Below are 25,803 nucleotides of genomic sequence, written 5' to 3' on the forward strand. Positions count from 1 at the left end.
GAATTAGTTGGCCAATAGTTAGCAGACAGAGTTCCGTTGCATTACAATAAACAGTATTTGTTATTGCCTTAGTGCACTGCTGGCCAAAAAAGTAGTAAAAAAAAGAAGTAGTTGAGACATGTGCTAGCCGATGGGATTTAGCCTTTACGATAATAAAAGGTTGTGGCATGAACACAAGAATAAGGTAGTAGGCAACTAAAGTCAGCAGACCTAGGGGAGCAACAGATTACAAAACCTACAGTTCAGATCCTTGCAGGGTTTTTGGTCACGAAATGGATCATTTTTCACACCAATTAAAAAGAATAAATAAATAAATAATTGTAGAAATAAAGGCAAACTAGAACACGTAGAACAAGGAGCTTTTCCTTATGGTTTTAAAGGAATACTAAATTCAGGATATTTTGATTATTCTTCTTTTCTTTTATGTTTTACCTTTCTTTAAAAAAAAATGGGTAGGCAGAACCTTATCTTCTCCCTTGAACAAAACTAGTTAATTGATTATAAGTTTCAGTACAGACTTTATTATTTAGCCTGTTTTTTGTTGTTGTTGTTGTAGTGGTCAGGGTTTCAGTACTGCATTGAAGAATTTTGACAGTGAGATCTGGCAACCCACACTTTTAGTGACCATGAACAAATAATGATGTAACTTGTGCTTGTGCAAAGACTTGGCCCTAACTACACCACCATACAGTGGTAGTAAAATTTTATTGTCTACTTTAAGGGTTAAGCTTTGCAATTAATCCATGGTTCATGTGTGCACTGGACCTTAGGGAGCGATCTGTATTTAATTCCATAAACTGAATCATTTTGAAGTTTATTGAGCTGCAATCAAGTGTGAACCTGAATGTGCTCCTCTCTGTAATACTACTGAGCAAAGCTTTAAAAAAAAAAAAAAAAAAAACGGTTTAGATAAAGGGACTGAAGTGAAAATAATCCTTCTGTGGCAAGTCTGTCGGAAGTTAGACAGATCACCATCATCGATTAGATTGAATTTAATCCCAAGCGTTTGCTGCACTGCAGCTGTGAGCAGAACTGTCATGTGTTCTCTGAGATTTTTCTTAGAAGCAGGATGGCCACTCGCTCAACTGGAACTAACATCTTCCCCAGAGTACTGGATACAGATGCATCTCCTGCAACCGCAAAAATAAAATCTAGCTTATACTAAGCTGATTTCCTCTGCACACAGCACACAACAGACTGTAAAGAAACTGTAGCGCATTGCCTTAGCATGCAACCCTAGCTCTTGTGATGATGATGATGAGAGTTAAAAAAAGAAGGGGAGTGTTACGAGAGAGAAAACAGACGCACTTAGAGCGTCACAGAGGCAGCGCAGCACGGCAGAGGGATCCTACCGACAAGAAGCTATTTTTAGCCCACTGAATAGAAAAATGTATTTATAGTGTGTTGTGCCCCAGCGAGGGGGCAGAAGCTGATGGGAGTCAATGCATCAAATCATTGCTGACAAGCAACTATGTCTGAGGGAGGGGACAGTGCCAAACACGGAACGTGCATCCATGTGCACCCGTGCCTGGATACACACATACAGATACGGCACAAAGCATTCAGAAAGAAAGATACAGCTATCACTGGTGGTGCAGTGACATTCACACGCTCTCACAGGAATAGCTGCATTTGTGCTGAAAGCAGCATATAACACTGGTTTCTGCTTTCAAAAATAAATCCTCAATTAGACCAACTGACCGCATGGCATGTGTGTAAGGCTGCAGACATCATGCAGTAGTATTATAGAAAAATAAATAAAAGCTAAAAATGAGATACAGTAATGGACAATTTAATTTGCTAAAACAAGAAATCTACTGCTGTTCTTGTGCTTAAACTTTGGTTGTTAAAATAAATTACAATATTTGCATTATTTTTTCTTGGTTTGAGCTCAATTCTAATGGAGGTAACACTTAAAGCAGAAGCCACAGTGCCTTTTTTTTTTTAGTATAGGCACAAAGCAATTCCATACAACACTGACAGGAGAGAAAGTCCATGATTACTTCTGAGAACATACAGTGAGGAAATCAGTGGCCAGAATAAGTGTATTTTAAAAAAGGAAGGGGGAGAGAGAGAGAGAGAGAGTGTGTAAAAATGGAGCTGTGCTGCCCCTAATGGAGCACTACGGTACTTGCAGACAGAGGGACACTGCAGCAAGCCGGGGGTTCTTTCTGCATTTGATGCAACAGTGGCTTCTGCTGAAGTTTTGGTAATCGACAGAATAGTCAGTATGTAATCAGTGCAACACGCAAAAAAAATATAATCGTTACAACAACTGTACTGCTTATTCAGTGTTAAAAAGGAGTAATGTTTTACAGTTCATACTTGCAGGTTTAGACTTAGTATTTACAATTTACAATGTTCTGACCCGTATACACGTCCATAGCTAGATATCAGTGTCTCATAATTTCTGTACCTTTTCGCTCAGGAATTATTTGGCATTCAAATAAAATCATCAGTAGTCAGCCCTGTACAGGGACATTGACAAGAAGAGTCTCAGTGGTTAAAAAAATAATATCATAAAAATAACATTAAAAAAATAAATAATTATGCCTCTTCTGCATGGTAGTCAGGTTTGTGAAAGCTGACTCATGCCTTCAGATCCACTTCAGCCAAGCCTCAAGGTTCCTCTGTGAGTCAGAGACAGATCCTGGAGAGCAGAGCTTAAAGCATATAACCTGCCCATCACCATCACTCTGTCACTCTACGCCCTCCGTCACTCAGTCAGAGAGTGATTCGCACAGACAAATAATTCTGCTGAGGAGTCTGTTAAACCCACACACTCCATCAGTACCCGGTAGTGAAGCTGTGACAAACGGATCCCTCGGTATCAGCTTTAACCAGAGCTGATTCGTAGACGAGACTCACTCCAAGCACCACTCCAGCTCACAGACCGGGCAGCAGAATCATCTTCTGCCCACACTCACATGGAGAGCCCTTCAGTAAGAGTGTTTAAACACCTTGACCAGTGTGTGTGGGTGTGTATGGAGTGCACATGGAGACATGCTATGAAGAGAGATTGTAGTTGTATGGCAGAGTGGGTGATGCCACAACCGAAGGCAGAATGGCGAGGTAATTAGAAGGGACGTAGCCTCTTTGACCTCGTGCCTCCACAAGGCTCCACTCGGCATTGCCCCGCTTGTCGTGGTTCTCCACTACCCGCACCGGTTCTCCAGCCTGTAGAGACAGCTCGTGACTGCTCCGTGCTTTGAAGTCGTACCCAGCGAACACCTGGAAGAGTGGAAAAGAGAGAACGACAATGAGCTATTTAATACATAAATGCACTTGACTTTCATTTCAGCAAACTGGGAAGCAACCCAAACTAAATAATTCACAGCAGCTCTATGTAGAGGATGAATATATTAATGATGCATTTAGCAACAGTTGTACACAGCAGAGGGGAAACTCTATTTTCTATATTTTAATATAATCTACAGTGTTCAAGAAGGGAATTCATTTCGTAATAATGCTAGACTCTTTGTTCTGACTGCTCAATTCATTTTGCTCTGAAACATTAGTCACAGCAGCAAGCGTTATAATAATGGAGTTCTGACATGTTTTTATTTCTATGGCAACAATTAGCACAGGTACAATCAATATGCCACATGAACTGCTAAAAAAAAAGATCATTCATATGATAAACAAAAAAGATCATTCATGTTTTCTTTGAAATGATATAAATATAAATATAATTTATTATTTACTTGTTGTTTTTTAATCAACTGAGTCTTCCGGCCCCTTTGTACTAGTCAAAGGTAAAGCTGTAGTTTTTTTTACAGCTTCTTTATAACTGCAGTAAGGTAGGTAAGAACAGGAGTTTCATAACATTAACTATAAAAAAAAATAAAATGTACCTGTCACCTTTGGCAAATTACTATGGTATGACAGGATTTTGGGATGTGCTGTTATTAGAAAATAATGAACATTTATCTCACCACCTGTCCTTAAATATTTTTCAATAACAGCACATCCCATTAAGATTCCATTCCCTTTTTAATAAAAAAAAAAAAAGAAAAGAATAAAATGGTGCATCTGGGAGTTAAATGCGCCTGGGAGGGTTTCTGTGTTGCCGTGCTCTGTTCTGGTTTTTTACTCCATAATATATGTTACAATGATATACACGTTGACCCATTTACTGTTGTTAGGCTGGTGCAAGCGTCTCAAATCACAATAAAGATTTAGACCGCCCCCATGTGGTCAATACGTGTAATGCCTACAGCAAATAAAACATTTATTGGGAAAAAAAAAAAAACCTACTTCATGCCTGTAATCCCTATCTGACCCATGGTACCCAAAGGGCAGCAAGACAGTTATGAAACTCATGATCAGAATCACACTGACACAACCTGTTGTATTACTTAACCGCCCCTCCAAATAAACAGTTTTTAAATAGATAATATGTTGCTGGCAAATTATTAACCTTCCCACCTGAGCTTACAAAGGTGAAGGATACAACACATCACTGAAATTAGATGTTGCTTGGCTGCGTTTAATGACCCAGTGATTAATGACGCTGTCAGGAAAAAGAAGAAGAGGAAGAGGAGAGGGAGGGGGGGAAAGTCCACACTTTTATTGTCACAGCTGCCATAAATCTCGCACTCACACCAACACCCAAACCGCTAGAGAGCAACTTGTCTTGGATTCAGATTTTTCAGTAGAAACTGGCACAAAATAATATGTCTTTTGACAGCCAAAGCACATGAATGAATAATTCAGCGTGAGTACGTAACCATGGAGAATTAAAAAATCGAATGCGGCTGGAGAAGCCGTGCTGCTCGTTTCTGTGCTTGTGATGTTACCATCATATTCTAATGCTCATATGTAATTTCACACACAATTTGTGCCTACCCTATGTGTCCATGTACTCTCTCACTGTTCGTATGTGCACGTCTTCGTCACTGATGCTCACAAGGCGAAAAATCACAATCATCAATCTCTTTAGCTCTCCATCTTTCTGACACACAAATCAGACCGAGCCAGCATTTATAACACGCCACTTAATGCTAACAGCAGTGTCTGTGCTGTTCACCTGGAAGCAGGGCGTAGTCACGGGCATGACAGGCTGCATTCCCGGTGTGTACGAGTGTCTCCTGGGTCCTGGACCGACGGATGTGGCGCTGAGGGAGGGGGAGGCAGGAGGATGTACCATGCCAACTTGGTTGTAACGAGCAAGCTTGGATGCTGGAACGTAACCCCTTGGACCTGAATTGACAGACAGATTTTGGATACATAATATTAAACATAGAAAAACACACACACACACACACACACACACACACACACACACACACACAATGTAAGCTAGTGCAATGACTGCAAATGAGCAGTAGATGTCCCTACTGATACTATAAACATATTAAACAAACAGACATTAAGGTAGTATTCATATACAGATATAAATAAGCACTGATAATATTTTACCTTGATAGTCACACCCTATATTTAATTAATAAGTACAGGGTGCGTCTCATTGTCTTATCACAGGTACTGATATTCTGTGGCATTAAAAGGCACAAAGAACAACAGTACAACATATTCCAGCAATTAAGAAATAAATTAGACTTATGATTAATGATATTCGTTAAAAAAAAATAATAATCGTCTGCCAGTCTGTTTACATGACGCTGTGGTTAACCCAGCATGGTGTGTTGACAGAATTATGGCAATGCAGACACAGGTATGTACAGTCGTGGCCAAAGGTTTTAAGAATGACACAAATATTAGTTTTCAAAGTTTGCTGCTAAACTGCTTTTAGATCTTTGTTTCAGCTGTTTCTGTGATGTACTGAAATATAATTACATGCACTTCATACGCTTTAAAGGCTTTTATCGACAATTACATGACATTTATGCAGAATTATGCAGAATTTAGGAGTCAGTATTTGCAGTGTTGGCCCTTCTTTTTCAGGACCTCTGCAATTCGACTGGGCATGCTCTCAATTAACTTCTGGGCCAAATCCTGACTGATAGCAACCCATTCTTTCATAATCACTTGTTGGAGTTTGTCAGAATTAGTGGGTTTTTGTTTGTCCGCCCGCCTCTTGAGGATTGACCACAAGTACTCAATGGGATTAAGATCTGGGGAGTTTCCAGGCCATGGACCCAAAATTTCAACGTTTTGGTTCCAGAGCCACTTAGTTATTACTTTTGCCTTATGGCACGGTGCTCCATCGTGCTGGAAAATGCATTGTTCTTCACCAAACTGTTGCTGGATTGTTGGAAGAAATTGCTGTTGGAGGGTGTTTTGGTACCATTATTTATTCATGGCTGTGTTTTTGGGCAAAATTGTGAGTGAGCCCACTCGCTTGGATGAGAAGCAACCCCACACATGAATGGTTTCAGGATGCTTTACTGTTGGCATGACACAGGACTGATGGTAGTGCTCACCTTTTCTTCTTCAGACAAGCCTTTTTCCAGATGCCCCAAACAATCGGAAAGAGGCTTCATCGGAAAATATGACTTTGCCCCAGTCCTCAGCAGTCCATTCCCCATACTTTCTGCAGAAGATCAATCTGTCCCTGATGTTTTTTTTTGGAGAGAAGTGGCTTCTTTGCTGCCCTTCTTGACACCAGGCCATCTTTCAAAAGTCTTCGCCTCACTGTGGGTGTAGATGTGCTCACACCTGCCTGCTGCCATTCCTAAACAAGCTCTGCACTGGTGGCACTCCGATCTTGCAGCTGAATCCAATTTAGAAGACGATCCTGGCGCTTGCTGGACTTTCTTGGATGCCCGCTTATCAAGAATTGAACCTCTTTCCTTGAAGTTTTCGATGATCCTATAAATTGTTGATTTTGGTGCAATCTTAGTAGCCACAATATCCTTGCCTGTGAAGCCATTTTTCATGCAACGCAATGATGGCTGCACGCGTTTCTTTGCAGGTCACCATGGTTAACAATGGAAGAACAATGATTTCAAGCATCACCCTTCCTTTTAACATGTCAAGTCTGCCATTCTAACCCAATCAGCCTGACATAATGATCTCCAGCCTTGTGCTCGTCAACATTCTCACCCGAGTTAACAAGACGATTACTGAAATGATCTCAGCAGGTCCTTTAATGACAGCAATGAAATGCAGTGGAAAGGTTTTTTGGGATTAAGTTAACTTTCATGGAAAAGAAGGAATATGCAATTCATCTGATCACTCTTCATAACATTCTGGAGTATATGCAAATTGCTATTATAAAAACTTAAGCAGCAACTTTTCCAATTTCCAATATTTTTGTAATTCTCAAAACCTTTGGCCATGACTGTATATATTAAGGATTTTACAATGTCAAACGCTGGTCAATCAAGTAGTGATGGTTTCTGCTGCTAGGCCTGGAGCTTTATGCAAGAATTTACAGATAAGCAGTGTGATACAAACAGTAACAGTGGAGTTTGCCAGCGTTACCGCTTGCCAAATGACACTTGTCTACTCGAATAGTGGACTGCTTTATAAAAACATTTTAAATGAATGTCAGACAATAAAATTAAATGAGAATCTCCCTGGCTCACTTACTTATTCACTCTTTATACCGCTTAACCTAAATTGGGTTTAGGTGGCCTGGAGTCTATTCCAGGATTTTACAATGTCAAACACTGGTCAATCAACATTTTTTTTTCTTTGGTGTAGTGATGGTTTCTGCTGCTAGGCCTGGATGCTAGGCCAAGGTTTAAAATAATCCCAGACAGTGTGCTAGAACATTGCAGAGCACACAAACACAAACTCAGACACGATGGGCAATTTGTAAACACCAGTTAGGCTGCATGTCTTTTGACTGTGACAGGAACCTGGAGGAAACTCACCAAGCACAGAAGTCATCTTTTATCTATAGCACTAACTTTTTTTGCCTCAAAATGTCTGGTCTTAAACAAAACAGTAGTTTCACTATAGTATCTGAGTTGCTGTTTCATACGTTCTTACACAAAAACATTTTAGTACAGTGGAACCTTGGATTGTGAGTAACTTGGTCTGCGAGCAATTTGCAAGAAGAGCAAAATTAAATAAATGTTAATTTTAATAAACAAGCGAAGTCTTGATATATGAGTAGCACGCATGTGCTTTGTCTGCCGAGCACCACGTGATCAAAACTGAGTTAATAGTTTCTCTCGCTTGCGCGCTACGGAATTATGGGTAACCGTCTCCCATGCTAGTCTCAGTGCGCGTGTCACTCGTATAGTCAACATCCGAGTGCGCATGTACTGTTCACTTTAACATTGTGACCACAAGTTTGTGTGCGTGCATGCATAAAGCAAAAGCAAGTGTCATTAGAGAGGTTCCTTTGTTAAAGAGATCTTATTCCCTCCGTACATGCTTTCCATGGGCTCAATATTTAGGAAACACGGTGTCTCTTTTCTCGTTATGCAGATGATACTCAAATTTACCTGCCCGTGGAATTGAATAACAAAGGTTTGGATACTCTGCTGGCATGCATAGCTGATGTTAAGGCCTGGATGTCCTTAAACTTTCTTTACTTGAATGGAGGCAAAACTGAGATTATAGACTTAAGACTCAGGCTTAAATCTTGGACAGTTTTCTTCCTGTGTAAAACCAGTAGTGAAGAACCTGGGAGTTTATTTCGATAGCGCTTTTAAATTTGACAAACAGATCATTTCAGTAGTCAAAATCATTTTTTTTCCATCTTAGAGTCTTAGCTAAAGTGAAACCATTTCTGTCTTGTAAGGACTTTGAAAGGGTCATTCATGCTTTTATATCAACAAGGCTTGACTACTGCAACTCCCTTTATATGGGTATAAATCAAGCGGCTCTTAACCGACTGCAAATTGTACAAAATGCTGCCGCTAGGCTCCTTACTGGCGTGCGTAAACGAGAGCACATTACCCCAGTTTTAATGTCTTTATATTGGCTACCAATTCGATATAGAATTGATTTTAATGTTCTGCTGCTGGTTTTTAAAACACTGAATGGGTTAGCACCTTTGTATTTATCAGAATTAATATCTGTTCATAACTTCGGACTGTTAGAAAGCCCTGATTCCGTTAGTGTGTGTGCACGACCATGAGTGTCATTAAAGAGATTCCTTGTTAAAGAGGTTTCCTGACAGAGTAGTGTTTCCGTTTGTTTGTGTGTGTATGTGTGCATGCACGCTTGCAAGTGTCAATAGAGAGGCATGTGTGTGTGTGTGTGTGTCTGTGTGTGTGTGTGTGAAAATCCCCCTCCCTCCTCTCGTCTTACTGCTCTGTCGGGTAAAGTGCGGGTTAATTTGTCTTATTTTTACTTTATATTTTGTATTAATTATTTCTATATGAATATTTTTGGGCTGTGGAATGATTAATCAGAGTTTTCATAATTTCTTATGGGGGAAATTTGCTTTGATATATGAGTGTTTTGATATACAAGCTCGCTTAAGGTTTGGCTGTATATGCTGCAACTTTTTTTTATTTGCTCTTGCCATTATATGATTGTTTTATGGTCATGTCTAACTGTGAGGAAGCCGTTAAAATAAATAAGATAATCCAGATTCAAACTTTTAACTGACAGGAAGTATGCAGTTGAAACAGCACATGCTGATTTAGAAATGCACATAAACATATTACAAATACTAAAAAGTCATAGAAAATTGGAGCTTTTAAAAACGATTAAATCATGCTCTTGTCGATTTGTCTCTTAGGTGACCTTGCCATTGTTTGCACAGAAAGCTGGTTAGTCGAGCTAGCTCATCTGCACAGTTGATATATTTAGATTTCCCTTGCTTGTGACCTTGATATCAGTGTTGCTTTAAATGTTAATAAATACCTCCTGCGTCCACCAACCAGCGGCGTCTGTCCCCTCGTGTGTCAATTTCACTGATCACAGCCACCAGCTCTCCTTTGCTCAGCGTGAGGTCAAGGTCACGAGTGGCCACAACTGGCCCGATCAGCTGGTAGAGCTTTTCTGTACCATGTTTATCCACCAAGTCTTTCAGGCGCTTCTCGGACACTGCGATAACAGGCTGAAAAGGGGGGAAAAAAGAGAAAGAGACTCGCTTTTGTTTTTGATTAAATTGATTAAAACTTATTTGAAACATTACATGTAACCAGAAGTATTTAAAAAGGCGTGCTCTCAGCATATTTTACTGCTTTAATACTGTGACGCTGGTTATTGTGTTCATAATAGTATGTCTTTACTTAATAGGATAATGAACCTGACTCTCATAACACAAGACACTGATAAAGTAACTATTAATTTTAAAATTATATCCTTAGCTGGTCATACAAAAGCATAAGAGATTTCAAAAATCACATTTTAAAATGAGATTTATAAAGCATGACAGCAGTATGACTGCTACTTATTTGTCAAACCAAATGCTTGAGTTATCATAATAATTGTACTAGAAATAATATTATGTTGTGGAACTGTCCATTACAGAAGCTTTGGCATGGTATGTGTTTTACATAATGTATCTGAATCACTGTTGTCATACCTTCTGCCAAGCTTAATTAAACCAGTGCCACAGCCTACAAAATACAGCATACTTAGATGAGATCATCACTACTCACGCAACATGGCCTACCAATTGTTGTTTATCTTGTTTTATCTTGTTTGTTAAAAGGATGTCTCTGGGACATAAATAGAAAATGACTTTAAATAACCTCACCACAAACCCCCACCCAAAGGGAAAAAAACTGTTAAGTTAATAACCATATCTACATGTTCTACATGAGATAACGCAGGACACTGATCATACACAGCACTGGCCCTTGATCATTTAAGGGCCTGCTTATGAAGATGTCAGGATAAATTACAGAACCAGGCATGAGCTATTGACTAGAACATAGCTTATGCTGAAAATATCAGACAAGTAATCCGTCAGTTTCTGCGTCAGAGGAAGAAATTACCTTATGCTCAGCGTCAGTAACTACAGGCGGTAAAATAATTTAAACCTGATTTACCACACAAGATAGACACACCATTATGAATAACGTCAACTCCGTCAGGTTTAGTTATTTTGTTAAAAATAATAATAGATGTTAAGGAATGAACCTATTTTTAAATGTGCTATCTTCTTTTAACACAGCTTGGTAATATTTAATAATACTGTGCAAATAGACGACAGTACTTGCTCGCAGCCATAATATAGTATGCCTTGTCATAAAGTTTGCTTAATGGGCGGGCTCATCTGAACCACATGAACCTTAACTTTCGGTGAATGGCTCTACTGAGCATATTTTCTTACACTGTTCTGCTATGGCACACAAGCTCCATGGACATGAAGTAAACCACGCAGCATAGACAACAACAAGGCTCTGTGCTGTGACGGACCTGCACAATGGGAGCGTTGAGCTCATCCTGAATGCTCTGACATAGAGTCTCCAGCTTCCTGGCACTCTCCAGCACCGAGCTCTCCGCCCATTCCCAGAATGCACTGCTGTCCAGATATGTATGTGGGAGCTGTGTAAAGAAAAGAGAGATAAAATTAAAATCAGAACATCGCCCTCGTGGTCAAGAAGTGTTGGTCTTTTCAGAAAGTTGTAACATGGAAATGAAAATATATATATTTTTTTAAATACTTTTTATTTAATTTTTAAAATAAGGCTTGATTTACAGCTCTGTTAGCCATCTAAGCTCCTACTAAGTAAAACAAAAAGCAGAACAAACACTGTCTGTCTGAATGACTGTTTATCATGTAAATTGGATGTCCCAAGCTACTCCTAAACTCTATACAAGCCAAATGCCCTTATTCCACCAACCTGATGAATAAAGCTGGTGGTAAGCTGTTCCATGTCCATAGCCAGGTCCTTTTGCAGGCTGCTGAAGGCACCCAGAGTGGCCCACAGCAGCTGCATGGCTTTGCCATTAAATTGAGGCAGCTCATTGAGCAACAGTGTATTCATAGTCTTGTAGGTGTTGGCGATGGCCTGGTCATCATAGCTCAAACTACCCTTCTCCTCAATCCTCTCAAAGTCCAGCAGCTTGTCCTGCCTTTTGCGGATCAGGTTGTGTGGCCCAGCCATCAGCTCACGCAAAGAGGACAACGGTTGGAACACCAAAGTCTTCAGGCGAGCCTCCTGCAGAAAACATGTATACAATTATGAATATACTTGGCATATCCCATTTACAGGACTGAACGAAGATAAAAGTGTTAAAACACTTATAATGATTTACTGTGATAAAACTTTCTCTCTGCACATACTCTCTGAAACATAACTGGCTCAGCAGTCTAGCTCAAGATGAATCAAAGGCAGGATGTTTATTTGCAGGCACAGGATGAGAACTTGGTAATCTTCAAACATTATCTTAAACAAAGAACCAACGCAATTTGTAATAATGATAGTGGACAAATTGGTTTTGAGTGTAGCAGATAATATGAGGGGTGTTCAAGTCCAACTCCCTTTTTTGCCAGTAAAGTTTCTGGGAGGCAAGCAGTCTGATCATGGCTCCAGTGTTCTGAGAAAACTTTCTAACTTATTAATAATCGAGCACTAGTGAAACAATGGTATAAGTGCCTTAGTGTAGCAGGGGATTATATAGAGAAATAAAGATACAATAGCTTTTACTCTCATATCTGCGTTTCTCAAAAGTCTCAGTTTGACTTGAATGCCCCTCATGTATACTTAAATAAATAAACAAAAACAATGTAGCATTTTATTTTTTTTTCAAATACATTTTGGTAACTGTATGATTATTACAGCTCCAGAAATACCAAAGCTGTGTGTAAAGTATTTACTAAAGTAACTACAATAAAATCTTAGAATCTCAGTTCCTTTCAAAGTTTACTCCTAAAATTCCTTGCTCTCGTCACATTCAGCTTGCTCATTAAAGTTATGCTAAATCAATTAAAACTTAAACTGATGATTGGTTTACATGACACACTTACACCTACACCTATTTCTCAGAACTTTCATTTATAATCTGACCACTTACATAAACTGGCAATATCCACTGTTGGAGCGCGACACTAATTTCCTTTGAAAAGAGTGCAAGGTCTAAGTCAGCCTCCTCTGGCCTGCAGCTGAGTAACCTCTGTAACAAAAACAGTTCATGTCTTAAAACTACACACTACATCGTTAGCACACAGATTATTTATATATCCTTCATCCCAGGATGAACCCCAAATTTCTTTTCCTTTCACCAGCTGTGATAGCAATGAAAGCAAGCCTTAAATGCAAACCAGAACAAATGCAAACAAACATGACGTTAAATAACAGAATATGGGAAATACAGTCAAATTAAAGTACACATTTTAAAAGGGAGGCTGGCATGCTTAACCCACCTGCAGGTGGCTGAGATAGGCTGCCATATTGGCATGCAGATCAATGACACCTTTTTCCAAAACAAAGAAAAAGCCTGCAAGGGCATCAAACTCTTCATCCTTTTGCTGCAGTCAATAGAGAAAAATATTATATTAATTATTCAACACACTAACACCGAGTATCTGATGTATATAAACAGCAAAGCTTTTAAATTGTAAAGTATGTGCAATTTACAATCCATAAAATGTTAAATACCTTACAACCAAATACAACTAAGACAAAGCCTATACTGTTTAAGAAGTATACAGTTTCACTACAGTGCACAACCTCACTATATACTGTATAAGAGCTTCAGTAAGCAGTGTACAGTACCTTCGGTACAATCCCGGTTTCATGTTTAATGTACTGGCCCAACCTGGCAGTCTTCTTAGCAATGCTGTGACCACTTAGTCGGTTAATCTTGTCTATGATGGTCAGGTTTTCTTTCTTCTTGTACTTATCAGCTTTCGTGTGATAAAAAAAAAGACAGTGCTATATAATAAACTTACTTTTATGTAAATAACCAATAGCCAACCATGTTTACATAAGCAAACTGTGTTGATGCTGTAAATGTTTCCAGAACTGATGTCGGAGGCCCTTACCAACTTCTCGGAAGCGCTTGTACTCGTTAATCCTGCAGTTGAGCTGGACGCTAATGTGGGCTGTGTGCTCCAGAAGGGAGTAGGCAGGATGCTGGGGATTGGTGTGTTTCTGTATGGTTTGCAGCAGCAGTGGGTAGCGGGCAATTCTCTGTACTGGCATCACCAAGAAGAAGCTGAGCGTGGAGGCATTCACATCTGGTCTGAGAGAGACAAAAAATCAGTGTAGACAGATGTTAATGTGTTGGGTTAATGATATAAAATGATGAACTGAACATTTCATACATTTCATGCTAGGATAATGCATTCATTTACAGTAACTGCTTTATCTGTTCCAGGATCAATGACTAACTAGGGAATACTGGGTGGGACACAAACATACACACATATACACTTGAACACTCATTAACAACCAGGAGCAACACCTATCTCTCAAGAGAACCCTAAAAATCACAGGAAAAATGTATTACACAGCATAGCATAAGTGTTACTATTATTTCTGGGTAAATAATAATATAGCGCAGCACAAGTATGTGACTTATTGTAAAAAACCTCACATCTAATCTCCTAGACCTGAAACTTTGTATGACAAATGATTGCCTTGCATAACTCTGACTAGATCATTTAATCAAGTGGGTGAGTTTAAGATACAAAGGCTGTACTGAAAGTAATGCAAAAGTCACAAATCCTGTTTGAAAATCCCCTTTGTCGCAGTTGATGGTCTCCCACTATGTGGTGTTTCTGCAATGCAGATTTCCCATTATTTAAACTTCTTCATCCATATGTGCACAATGCTTGCCAACTGTGTCATCTCTGTAAACATTCTATAGCACAGTGGGAGACCATCAGCTGCAACAAAGAGGATTTTGGTAAAGGATTCGAGAGTTGGGTTCAATGTGAGCGCAAATGCATCACTTGTGATAAAGACTACATCAAGTAGTAATTTGGTATAAAGGAAGGTTTACTCTATTAATGTGCAATTTTAATGACATCTCATCCTTTTACAGTATATTCAGGAGTATATTCATTCGCAGGAGTGTAAATTAATGTCAAATCTTAATAGAAGTAAGTGAAAATTGTCTGTCTTGTTAAAGGAAATTACAAATAAATAGACATCACTGATCAAAACTTAAAACATGTTCTGTTTTAATGAAGTAAATATTGTAATAAGAATAATTAACTTGTGTGAATGGAAACCTGTTTTAAAGTTTTATATTGTCTGAACAGCCAGACAATCAGCCAGATCAGAACTCATGAAGTGTGATAACGACTTACGCAGAGGACTTGATGACCTTCACCATTTCTAGCCACTGCGCTTCCTTCTGCTTGTATCCGTCTTCTATAGCTGTGATGTTATTATAGTTGGCCAGATATTCCTTGTATGCCATCTCTATGTCTTCTGACATACGCAGAAAAATATCACCTACAGAAGAGGAAAGTTAAAATCAATGTTGCCATCAGCAGTAAAGTTTTTGCTGACAACTGTGGAGTTAAAAGCAACATAAACATTTATGCCTGTGATCAACATAATAAGCATGGAACGACTTGAGACTTAAGACAATCAGCGTTGATCTCCTGACATCTGATACGCCTCAGGTATGATGGGCGTAAATATGAAAACATGAGGAAGCACTCAGAAGAATTTGCACCTGAAATTCCTGTTTGTTCAAAATACCAAGCATTCCCAAGTACCTACAATTTACATGTGTACACTCTGAGTGCAGCCAGTGTACAGAAAGCACTCTGAGGAATCTAAACTAGGCAGTCAAGTTTTTCCTGTTAAACTTACACAAAGTTTCAAGGTACTGAGGATCGCTGGGCTTCATCTGTGCCTGGTCCAGGGCACTCAGAAGTTGGCCGGACACGTCCATCACTTCGTCAATGTGCTGGAACATTCCGTCCAGATTGGCCAACGGTGGCTGCAGGGGTTAGAACGCTTATTACACACTAATTTCACAGGAATAAATGAATAAATTATCATCATTTATAACAGCAAACTGCTGTCATATAAGGATAATAAAGTTATTGCAAAATAAACAATGCCCTGGTCCTATCCACATCACAGTGCTCTATGCTGTTTTATTCTTTACAACTTAAGCAGCTCGTCCACATTAACTGCAGGAAAAAGGGACTTATAGGTCCAATATTCTGATTTTATTGTCGTGACTGCATGATCCGTCCTGAACATAATTATTTAGAAGTATTAGCCCTAATACACACCAGATTACATAATCAGTTTCGAGGCAAACAAAAAATCTACATGATGCATGACAATGACTGTCTAACTTGGTGAGAAAAAAAAATAAAACTAAAGCTAGAATCAGCCCAACCTGTAGCTTCTGTAGGTTGCCTCGGATAGTAAATGTACAAATTTGCAGGTGCTTTAGGTAGCTCCCCTCAGTATCCACCAGCTCTTTTATGGCCATGATCTGCCTCTGAGCTTCCTTTTCTTTTTCTGCCGCCTCTTCATGTGCAGTCTTCCTCTTGCTCCCTGCTTCCTCCTCTTCATTCTGGACAGAGTCCTCAAAAACTCCATCCACATCTTGCACAGTTATGCCTGGTACCTCTCCGGGTACTTCCTTCAGCTCAGGGAGTTCCTCTGACGTTTCCCGTCTGCTCAGTCTCGCTTTTCGACGGTCCATACCAGGATTGATAGCTGAAGAAACACAGAAATTTAGGTAAGCCTTAAAAAAAAGGCTTAGACAGAAATACCCAAAAGTAAAGAACTACTGAAATAAAAAAGGAAGCAGTGCATTTCCCAAGCAAACTAAAAGTCACTGGATATATAGTGCCGTGAAAAAGTATTTTCTGCCTTAAATATATATTATATACAGTATATGTGGTGTTGTTTTTTCGGCATATTTTTCTTATTTAAATGCAGCAATCTAAGTAAATTCAAGAACAGATTAAAAACAAAGTAATGGACAAAGTATCAGTCTGGAAAGGGTCACAAGGACATTTTAAAGGCTTTGGGACACCAGCGAACCATGGTGAGAGCCATCATCCACAAATGGCGAAAACATGAAAACAGGGGTGAAATTCCCAGTAGTGACAGGACTACAAAAATTACTCCCAAGAGCACAACGACAGCTCATCCAGAACAACATCTAAAAAACTGCAGGCTTCATTTGCCTTGGGTAGGGTCAGTGTCCAACATGATTCAACAATAAGAAAGAGACTGGGCAAAAATGGCATCCATGGGAGAGTCTCAAGGTAAAAACCACTGCTGAAATAAAATAACAAAGACTGGTCTCAAATAGGTCAAGCAAATATTCTGTAGACTGATGAGACAAAAGAAAGACATTTTTGAAAGGTATACAACCCATTACTAAAGTAAATAATCAAGTAAAACTAACACGACATTTTATGGAAAGAACATCATACCAACAAAATCCTGAAGGAGAATGTCCGGCCTCTGCAAAGAAGAGTGAGCCAAAGTGATGTGAAAGACTCACTGCCAGTCAGCACGAATGCCTGATTGCAGTTATTGCAGCCAAGGGTGGCACAACCAGTTATTAGGTTTAGGAGGCAATTACTTTTTCACATAAAGCCAAAAAGGCTTGGACAGATTTTTTCCTTAATAAATGTTATCAACAATAAAAAAAACTGCACTTTGTATTTAATCGAGGTATCTTTGATTAATATTAAATAATTCAAATCATCAAACAATGTTAAGTGTGACAAGTATGCAAAAAAAAATACTTTCTTCATGGCACTGTAAATAGATGCAATCTAAAGAAAACAACTCTTCAGTTAACAATCATATATGTAGAAAAAGGTATTGCGGAGGTAACTCCTTGTTCAAGCAACGTAAACAACCCTTAAATAGATACAAATACAAATACGTCATTCTAACTGTAAGGCCAATTGTACCCTTAAGTTTACCAGAGGACATTAAAATCCCAATTCAGCACAGAAAAATCAGGATAATTACAATCCTACAATTAACAGCTTTTCAAAATGAAACAAAGTTTCGTTATATCCATTTAAAAAAATAAAATAAAAACAGGATTAGCATTGTTATCCGTCTTCTGGTCTGGAATGCCCACAGAAAAAAAATGTCCCCTTTTAAAATTATGCAACTTGTGTCATGTGACAATGTTTAGCCTAAAGCCTGACCTAAAGAAACCCTAGTTTAAAAAACAGATGTCCTAAATGTTCTGCATGACAGATAAAGGAAACAAGGTTACAAAGCAAAAAGAAAAAAAAAACAAGCACAAAATTTTATCACTGACTGTTGTCTTCAACTGAGTCAACAATTTACAGAAACACAAAGGATCAACTTACACTTTACCCAAAGTAAAGCTTACAGATCTACTAGGACAAACCGTGTTAGCTGGGCTGAGCTCGCGTATACACAAACAGGAAAAAAGCCCATGCTCAGCACATTTCGAGAGCTCTGACAGCTCTCTAAAAAGTGCTGCAGTGCAGTGCAACGTGATGCGATGTTTCTGCAGTCGAGCCGGAATGAAACAGCAGGTTTGAAACAAGACAGATCGCTAAAAATATCTGTTAAAGTGCACAATTACCTTTATAGACAGATCAATCAGTGCTGGATCTTCCTGTGTCGAGGCAGAGCGTTTCAGCAGAGGAAAGTCTGACACAATCTCTCTCCTTTTCTCTCACACACACATACTGTACACACAAATCTGGCTGGGGTAACTTTCTCCACTGACTCAGACCACAGGGCCTCATGTGGCATGGGTATGTGACTGAAGGGGGATGGGAGGGTCAGTGGAAGAGTGTGTCAATGGAAGGAGGGGCTGTTAGCAGGAGGGAATGAGATAAGGACAGTCCAGATGAAGACACACGCACGCACACACACAAAGCTGAATAAGGTGATTGATTGCAGCAGGTTGTGAAAAGGAAGTGATGGTTTAAACAGAACGAGCAGCAGGATGTGGACATGTACACACTATCAAAAGTATCATTGGAGGTGAAAACAACAGGAAGCACAACCTCTGTGCATCTCCAAACAAACAAACTCTAAATGATTCCAGACCACAGAGCTTCTGTTTTTGTCATTCACTTATCTTCAGTTAGAGCTTCTGTAATAGATTCAAAGCCTATCCCAAGGCACAGAAGGTAGAAATACTCTCTACACAGGGCACAAGTATCAGGCGCACACTCATTCACACCTTGGGGCAACTGCCACGCTTCAGGGAGGCGGGAGAAAACGAAGAGCTCAAATGACTTAAACAGGAAGAAACCCCTCAAGGCGCAAGGATCAATCTGGTGACAATGCTAGATTTGTGTCCAGCCTCCTTGTTACACATTGCACAATATCTACACAAACGTGAACCGACACTAAAATCACTTCACACTGCATTGAAGTAATTGCAGTACAAAAGGACAAATAGAGAAAGACGCAGACTTGATAAGAGGAGCCTAAACATCATACAGAGCAGGAACAGATGTGATTTACTTACAGATTACTGCAAAAGCTAAACAATGCATGAACAATACACTGAGTAGCTGTGAGCAAATTAACAAGGCAGGGTGCAAATTATACGCAAATATGTGCACATGACCTGCTGTTACACAATGGCGCAGAGGAGGCAGCTGAGATTGTGTAGCTAAACACTGCCATGGAAAAAAAGCTCACTTGTGAACAGGGGGACGTTACTTTTTAAAGTAACTAATTACATTACAAAATTACTGTCATTAAAAAGTAATCAGTTACATTACTGCGTTACTTTCTAAAAAAAAAAAAAAAAGACTAGTTAGAGTACTTTTCCATTGAAGAAAATGAAAACTCCTTTGTGATTCCTCATGCATGTTGTTTTAGTCAAAACCTTTATAATTATTCTACCATCATCACTTAGCGAAGTTTGGCCCATAATCTGTTACCTAATAATACCCGTATTTCACCTACGCAGTTTCGCGCGGTGGCTTTAAGTAAAGTTCATCATGATTCACCACGAGTTTTGGCGCTGTGATTATTTCCGAAACGTCTGTCCTCACATAGTCAAACCACATAGGTGAGATAGGGGTATAACAGCAGGAATAACAGAGGGGGGCTGGTTATTGGGGGCGGGGCTTGTAGGACGACTTTTATACACACATACACATAAACTGCTGTCTGGCTCACTGATTACATAAATTGTCTAAATAACGGATTAAATTTTTTTAAAAAATAACTAAATAACTGAGTCTTTACATGGTGGACCTAACACGTTAGATTACTCGTTACATCAAAAAAGTAATCCAAGTCCTCCTACACGTTACTTTGTAATGCAATACACCAAACACTGGTTGTGAAGTCCCTTTCTCTTTCTAACCACATTGTGAATATAAGCCACATGTTTGTTCGATCATGCACATGCTGTGATTCACTAAACCCAAACAATGCTCGCGGGAAACAGATAAGAATTGTAAGGATGCTCACCACACACAATGTTTACTTTAATGAACGTTTATTAATTCCCTTCTCCATATTTAAACCACATTGCTATTATATTGGTTCATGGTTGGGTTGGGTACCGAAAACCGGTACCAATACGGCACCAGTACCTATATAACCAGTATGTACCGGACCAAAACAGAACGCGAATTTGGGTGCCTCATTTCGGTGCCACTTAAATGCCTGAACTGTCGATTGAATGACGCAGTTGTAATAAGCATCAGATTCATCAACACACATGATCGCTAGTAAAAATTTAAATACTGCATTCATGGGTTGTCGGAAATGATCGGAAAAATAAATAATTTCCATAATTAGGAAAATCTTGAGAACTTCGGAAAGCTTTAATAATACAAATCCAAAACATTGTTGCAGTAATGTTACTGTCCATTTTATTTTTGTAGATTAAAAGTTTATTAGGTTAGATTAAAAAATTAAAAGCACAAATCATCAGAAAATAAAACCATCCGAGATGCGTTTGAATGCAGCAACTAAAGTTACACTTGCTCTGACGGCAGCAGGCGGAAAGGATTCCGACACTGCGACGTGCAGCAAATGTTTTACAGCGGTTGGGTGTAAAGGGGGAAACACGTCAAATCTAATGAAACATTTGAGGGCACACGGAATAAAGTTAAAAGCGGAGGGCTGCACCGTGATTGACAGCTTGCGGACAACAGCTGGCACTATCTGTGTGGACGACCCCAGCCACAGTCATACCTACTGTAGCAAAAAGGAGTCCACAGATTATAATGACGACAGCAGCCTTTCCACAGGTTAGTAGTAGGCTAATGTAATGTTAATTACAAAATGCAAATCTTGCCTTCATGCTAATATATGGTCAAATGATTTGTAAAATACTAATGTAACATGGATTCTGTTAAATAATTCTTAAGTTAAACTTAACTTAAGTTTAACTTATCTGTTAAATAAGTCTTTTCAGCTAGTACTAGTAGTACTACAACAGTGACCCCATTTACAAATACAAAGAACGCTATGCATGTCCTGTGCAGGGCATGCAGTAAGTCAGAAAAGGTGTCGTATTTTGCCAGAAAAGACAAATATAGTGAAATTTCTGCGAAAGAATTGCTAAATTTGAGGCGGTTTAGTTATTGTAGTTGGGTTAGGTGGCTTATGTTTTATTGTTGTTTTTTGTATTTACTTATATATTCATATATACTTTAAACTTTTACTATATTGTTCAATTTTAATATATTGTACAATTTTAAGCAATCAATTTTTTGTTTTTGAGTCATCCACCATAATTTTGTGGCTTTTGTAAATGATCGGTTCAGGCACCGTTTTGGCACCGGTACCGTTTTAAAAGTATCGATTTGGCACTGGTATCGGAAAAAAAAAAAAAACTGATACCTAACCCTATTCGTTGCAAAACAATGCTGCTGAGGGAATAATTTTTTTTGGTGATGAGATAAACAAACTTCCTCTGCGAACATTCTATTTTAATTACAATAAACACCATGATTCAAAAGTATGACGTCGTTCTTTTACAAATAAAATTTTGAGTGCTTTGGCAAATTTTGCGTTGTGTTGTAATTAAATAAAAATCAACCAAAAGTTTTCACATAATGCACGATTAACTGGTACCATGAACAGGAATGATTACTCCCCTCTTACTAACATTCACATTATTTTTGCTCTCAGTTCCTGACTATGCTTGCGCATTTACTCTCTCCGATGCAGCATATGGCAGTATGCAGCATATTTATTCTAAAATATTTTGACATTTCAAAATGCCTTCCTAGACATTCCATGCCTTCCTACTTTATCACTCTGCCAGTCTGGGTCAGAGGATAAGACTGGCACATACTGCACACACTGGAGATTTCGGAGGAGACAGACAGCACTGATGTCACGTCTAAACCATGATCCACTGTACTTCTGTCCTCAGGTACAATTGGCTTCCATACCCAATTCAGTCAGTGCCCAAGTACACTGTATTATTCTTAAGCAGTTCCTGATCGTGGAATGATTGTGTTCTCACTGATCAAAATTAACCAGAAGAGTTCAAGAGGGTCAAGAGTTCTCGGAAACCATTGCGTTTTTTACCCCAATATGAAAGCACCCTTACAACGGCGCACCCTGTTAGTTTCTACCTCCTTATCTACAAACTTAGAGTTATCTGAGCAGCTGAGCATTACAAGTCTTGACGTAAAGACTCTTTTCTTGACATTTTTTTAGAAGCTCAGCCATACTACTACTGTGACCATATTACAATAATAAAAAGGAAACAGCTCCAGGATACTGTAAGTGAGCACTGGACATTACTTCGCATGTGGACAGAATGCAAAGACGACATTTTCCTACAGAACACAAAATCTGATAAACAAATAACTTAATGATTAAATCCTAGATTTTAAATGAATTAAATAGTAAATAACAATGCAATATGTATTGTAAAAAATTTTTTTTGCAGAATCAAAAGATGGTAACCTTTAACAGCAGTTTGTTTATTTCCTTTTTGTAAAGAACATCCTAAAATATATAGGTTGCATGAGATTATTTATATATTATGAAGCTTTTTTGCATTTGTCCCCTTTAAAAACAAATATTTATTATATATATTTGTAAACAAAGATTTACAAACATATTTCCTGAGCAGGAAATGCCAGTTGAAGTCCAACACTCAGTTGGTTATATCAACTGATAACATTGTATACTACTGAAATGTTTATAAATTATTTGATTAATTTATTAGGATGTACTAATAAATGATCATTATGCAGTTTTTTTTTTTTACAGATTACTGTGTAATAGTTAGGATTTTTAATTAAGTAGGTTTTTTTTACATTTATTTAAAATACAATTAATTACAAATTCTTATTATTTGCATGTCCAAGTGATAAAGTATTGTTTACTTGTTCCCTGCAAGGTTTCATAGTTTCCTTTGAACTAAGAAGTTACACACCCAGTGGTTTGGAATCGTACTTAACATGGCCGAACACCCTGTCCGGGCTGCTTCGCAGGGAACTATACTTGCTGATCAGAACACAGCTACAGCGTGAGAGAACTCACAGGATTGAAACTATAGCAAAATACCAGGCATGGTTTAGAATTTAAATATTGAAAGAATGGTTCATAGAAGCATGTGGAGGAGGGGTGACATGTTCGAATGATTTTAGCACTGCTTTTACCAGAGGTAGCAATTTCTGACACACATTTGACATTTGTGACAAACTTTTATAGTCTCACTCACTCGCATCATCTACAGGGTGGGAGAAAATTAACTAGACAATATTTAAGGGCTATAGAACTTGTAGTATCACTGCAGTCATGATGAAAACAGTCTCTAAAAAGACAATAGTCAATAGGATATTATATTGCCCACATCAATAGTACAGGCATTGGCTACGAGAGGCAGCACATGCAACATAAACAAAAATGGCCAACTGCTTGACTGTTCAGGAGCAAGATAAGATCACAGTATGCTATCAAGCAAGGAATTCCCCTGTTCTTGTCCAGAGATGGTGCCTTAGGGAAGAAATGCAACACTACGTCCTGAGAATATAAAAAAATTGTCATGCAAAGCTAATGACCACTGGCTCAATGAACAATGCAAGTGGCCGGTACCTACATTAAAATTTACATTTGCTTGTATTTTTCTATATAATAAAGTTTGTTTCAATAAATTTGTATTAGAAATATAGATTTTATTACCATTTAATGCCTAGTTACTTTTCACACACTCTGTATACCGCTTTATTCTGTACAGGGTCATGGGGGGCCTGGTGCCTATTTCAGAAGACTTAGGGCACAAGGCAAGGTTCACACTGCACAGGGTGTCAATCAATTACAGGGCACAGACACATACACACACTCACACTCTCGTTAAGCTGCAAATTGGAAACGCCAGGACGCAGTGCCGGTCCCAAGCCGGATAAATGGAAGAGGTTGTGTCAGGAAGGGCATCTGGCGTAAAACCTGTGCCAAGTTATTGTGTGGACTGGATTTTCCACTGTTGCGACCCCTTACCGGGAGCAACCAAAAGACCAACAGTTAGGGTAATCTGTATTTCATTGGACTGTGGGAGGAAACAGAAGTACCCAAAGGAAACCCACCAAGGATGGGGAGAAGATGCAAATTCCATGCACGTGGACCCGAGGTGGGAGTTAATCCACACCTCGTAAATGTAAAACGTATAATAAAACCAGACAAATGATAACCCTCAGTTGCCCTAAAAGATGAAGACATTAACGCACAGATTTAAGGGCGTGGTGACTTTTTTTTGGTATGCGCATGCACAGTAAGTGCTGGTATGACAGTTAAATTAATTAAAAAAAAAAATTTTATTAATTAACTTTTCTTTTGGCCAGGCTGTTACAAAAATTAAGAAGATTAAATGAGATCGTCTTTTTTTGGTAGCGTTTTTTTTTTTTTTACCTTATGTCTAATGAATAAAACGTCTTTAATGTCATGATTAGAAAATTTCTATAACTTTGGGTATTTTGTAGACAGAAACACACTCTATATTTCATTTTTAAAGCTTTTTTGGTTTTCTTTAATACTCTTGTATTGACATACTGATATAAACACATATGAAAATATGTTAATATGAGAATTAAAAAAAAAACAGAAAAATAAATAGCAATATTACTTCAAGAATTTGTGGTATAATAATAAGAAGAACAAGAAGAAGAATTATAAAAGTGGTAAACTCTGACAAAACAAAATTGTTGCTATAGATATTATTTAATAAAAATAAAGCTACCAGTTACCAAAGTAAAGTAACTTATAAATATTTTCTCTATAATATTGATGGCAAACAAAAAGTGTTAAAGTTTTAGTGTAACCCGCTTTACTCTCACGATAATAAAACACAGTTAAAAAAACTAAAACCAGAACAAACCAGTTTATTAAATGAAGTAAATGATGAAGGTTTCTACCTGTTAAGTCCACTGAAGTTTCCTACAGCCCAGAGTAGAGCATTTCTCACCTCAAATAACTTCCGAGTTTAAGAGATGCTGATGTTCCTGTGAAGCGTTAACATGAAGCTCGGTGTATTTATAAATGGCTGTAAGGAGTGCGGAAAGAGCGAAATAAACTGAAACCGTGACTCAGCGTCCGGCGGCATTCCTGTCTGCGGCTTCAGTCCTCTCGCGCAGGCACGCGCTCCACCAGGTTCCCCATACGGCACACACCCATCCACGCAAACATACGCGCGCGCTACAGACTGATATAAAACACAGTGTCAACACAACACCGCCATATCTACCTGACGTCATAGTTACTGACACTATGGCCATGTATAAAACACGCTGCCTTGACGCTTGTCCTGTTCACCTGGGCGGCGACGTGACGTCACGCGCGCGCGGAGAGAGGAAGGATGGCTGTGTTCATCGAACAGCCTCGTGGAAGTTCATAAATGAAAAGCAGTGCACTGCGTAGGGTGTAGAAGTCGTGACTCGATGATTTAATACCTATCTAGTGCAATACCTAATCTAGTGCACAGATAAATATTTAGGAGTTAACCTTTGTGTATCGCAAATGATTATTGATTTCCCAGTTTGGGAACGTTTCAGACTTAGGATGAAGGTTTTTTTAATCTCTCTTTCTCTCTCTCTCTTATAGATATACA

General features: G+C 38.7%; 1 protein-coding gene across 3 annotated transcripts; it reads right to left on the reverse strand.

Moving 5' to 3' along the window:
- Nucleotides 1-442: 442 nt before the first annotated feature.
- Nucleotides 443-25,424, reverse strand: arhgef37 (Rho guanine nucleotide exchange factor (GEF) 37). 3 transcript variants are annotated; one of them, XM_053506579.1, is made up of 13 exons: nucleotides 25,112-25,424; nucleotides 16,141-16,466; nucleotides 15,600-15,729; nucleotides 15,086-15,233; nucleotides 13,814-14,013; nucleotides 13,545-13,675; nucleotides 13,193-13,297; nucleotides 12,844-12,942; nucleotides 11,670-11,987; nucleotides 11,242-11,370; nucleotides 9,736-9,931; nucleotides 5,030-5,202; nucleotides 443-3,231 (listed from the first exon to the last, which is right to left on the reverse strand). In XM_053506579.1, exons 2-13 carry the CDS (start codon nucleotides 16,450-16,452, stop codon nucleotides 3,007-3,009), a joined length of 2,166 nt encoding a protein of 721 aa, XP_053362554.1. In that variant the 5' UTR covers nucleotides 16,453-16,466; nucleotides 25,112-25,424; the 3' UTR covers nucleotides 443-3,006. The 3 variants fall into 3 exon arrangements, with proteins under 3 accessions (XP_053362554.1, XP_053362556.1, XP_053362555.1); XM_053506581.1 differs by lacking the exon at nucleotides 25,112-25,424 and adding an exon at nucleotides 18,139-18,160; XM_053506580.1 differs by lacking the exon at nucleotides 25,112-25,424 and adding an exon at nucleotides 17,195-17,216.
- Nucleotides 25,425-25,803: the final 379 nt, after the last annotated feature.

This window comes from Clarias gariepinus, chromosome 10, assembly GCF_024256425.1.
Source record: "Clarias gariepinus isolate MV-2021 ecotype Netherlands chromosome 10, CGAR_prim_01v2, whole genome shotgun sequence".
Classification (NCBI taxonomy): domain Eukaryota; kingdom Metazoa; phylum Chordata; class Actinopteri; order Siluriformes; family Clariidae; genus Clarias; species Clarias gariepinus.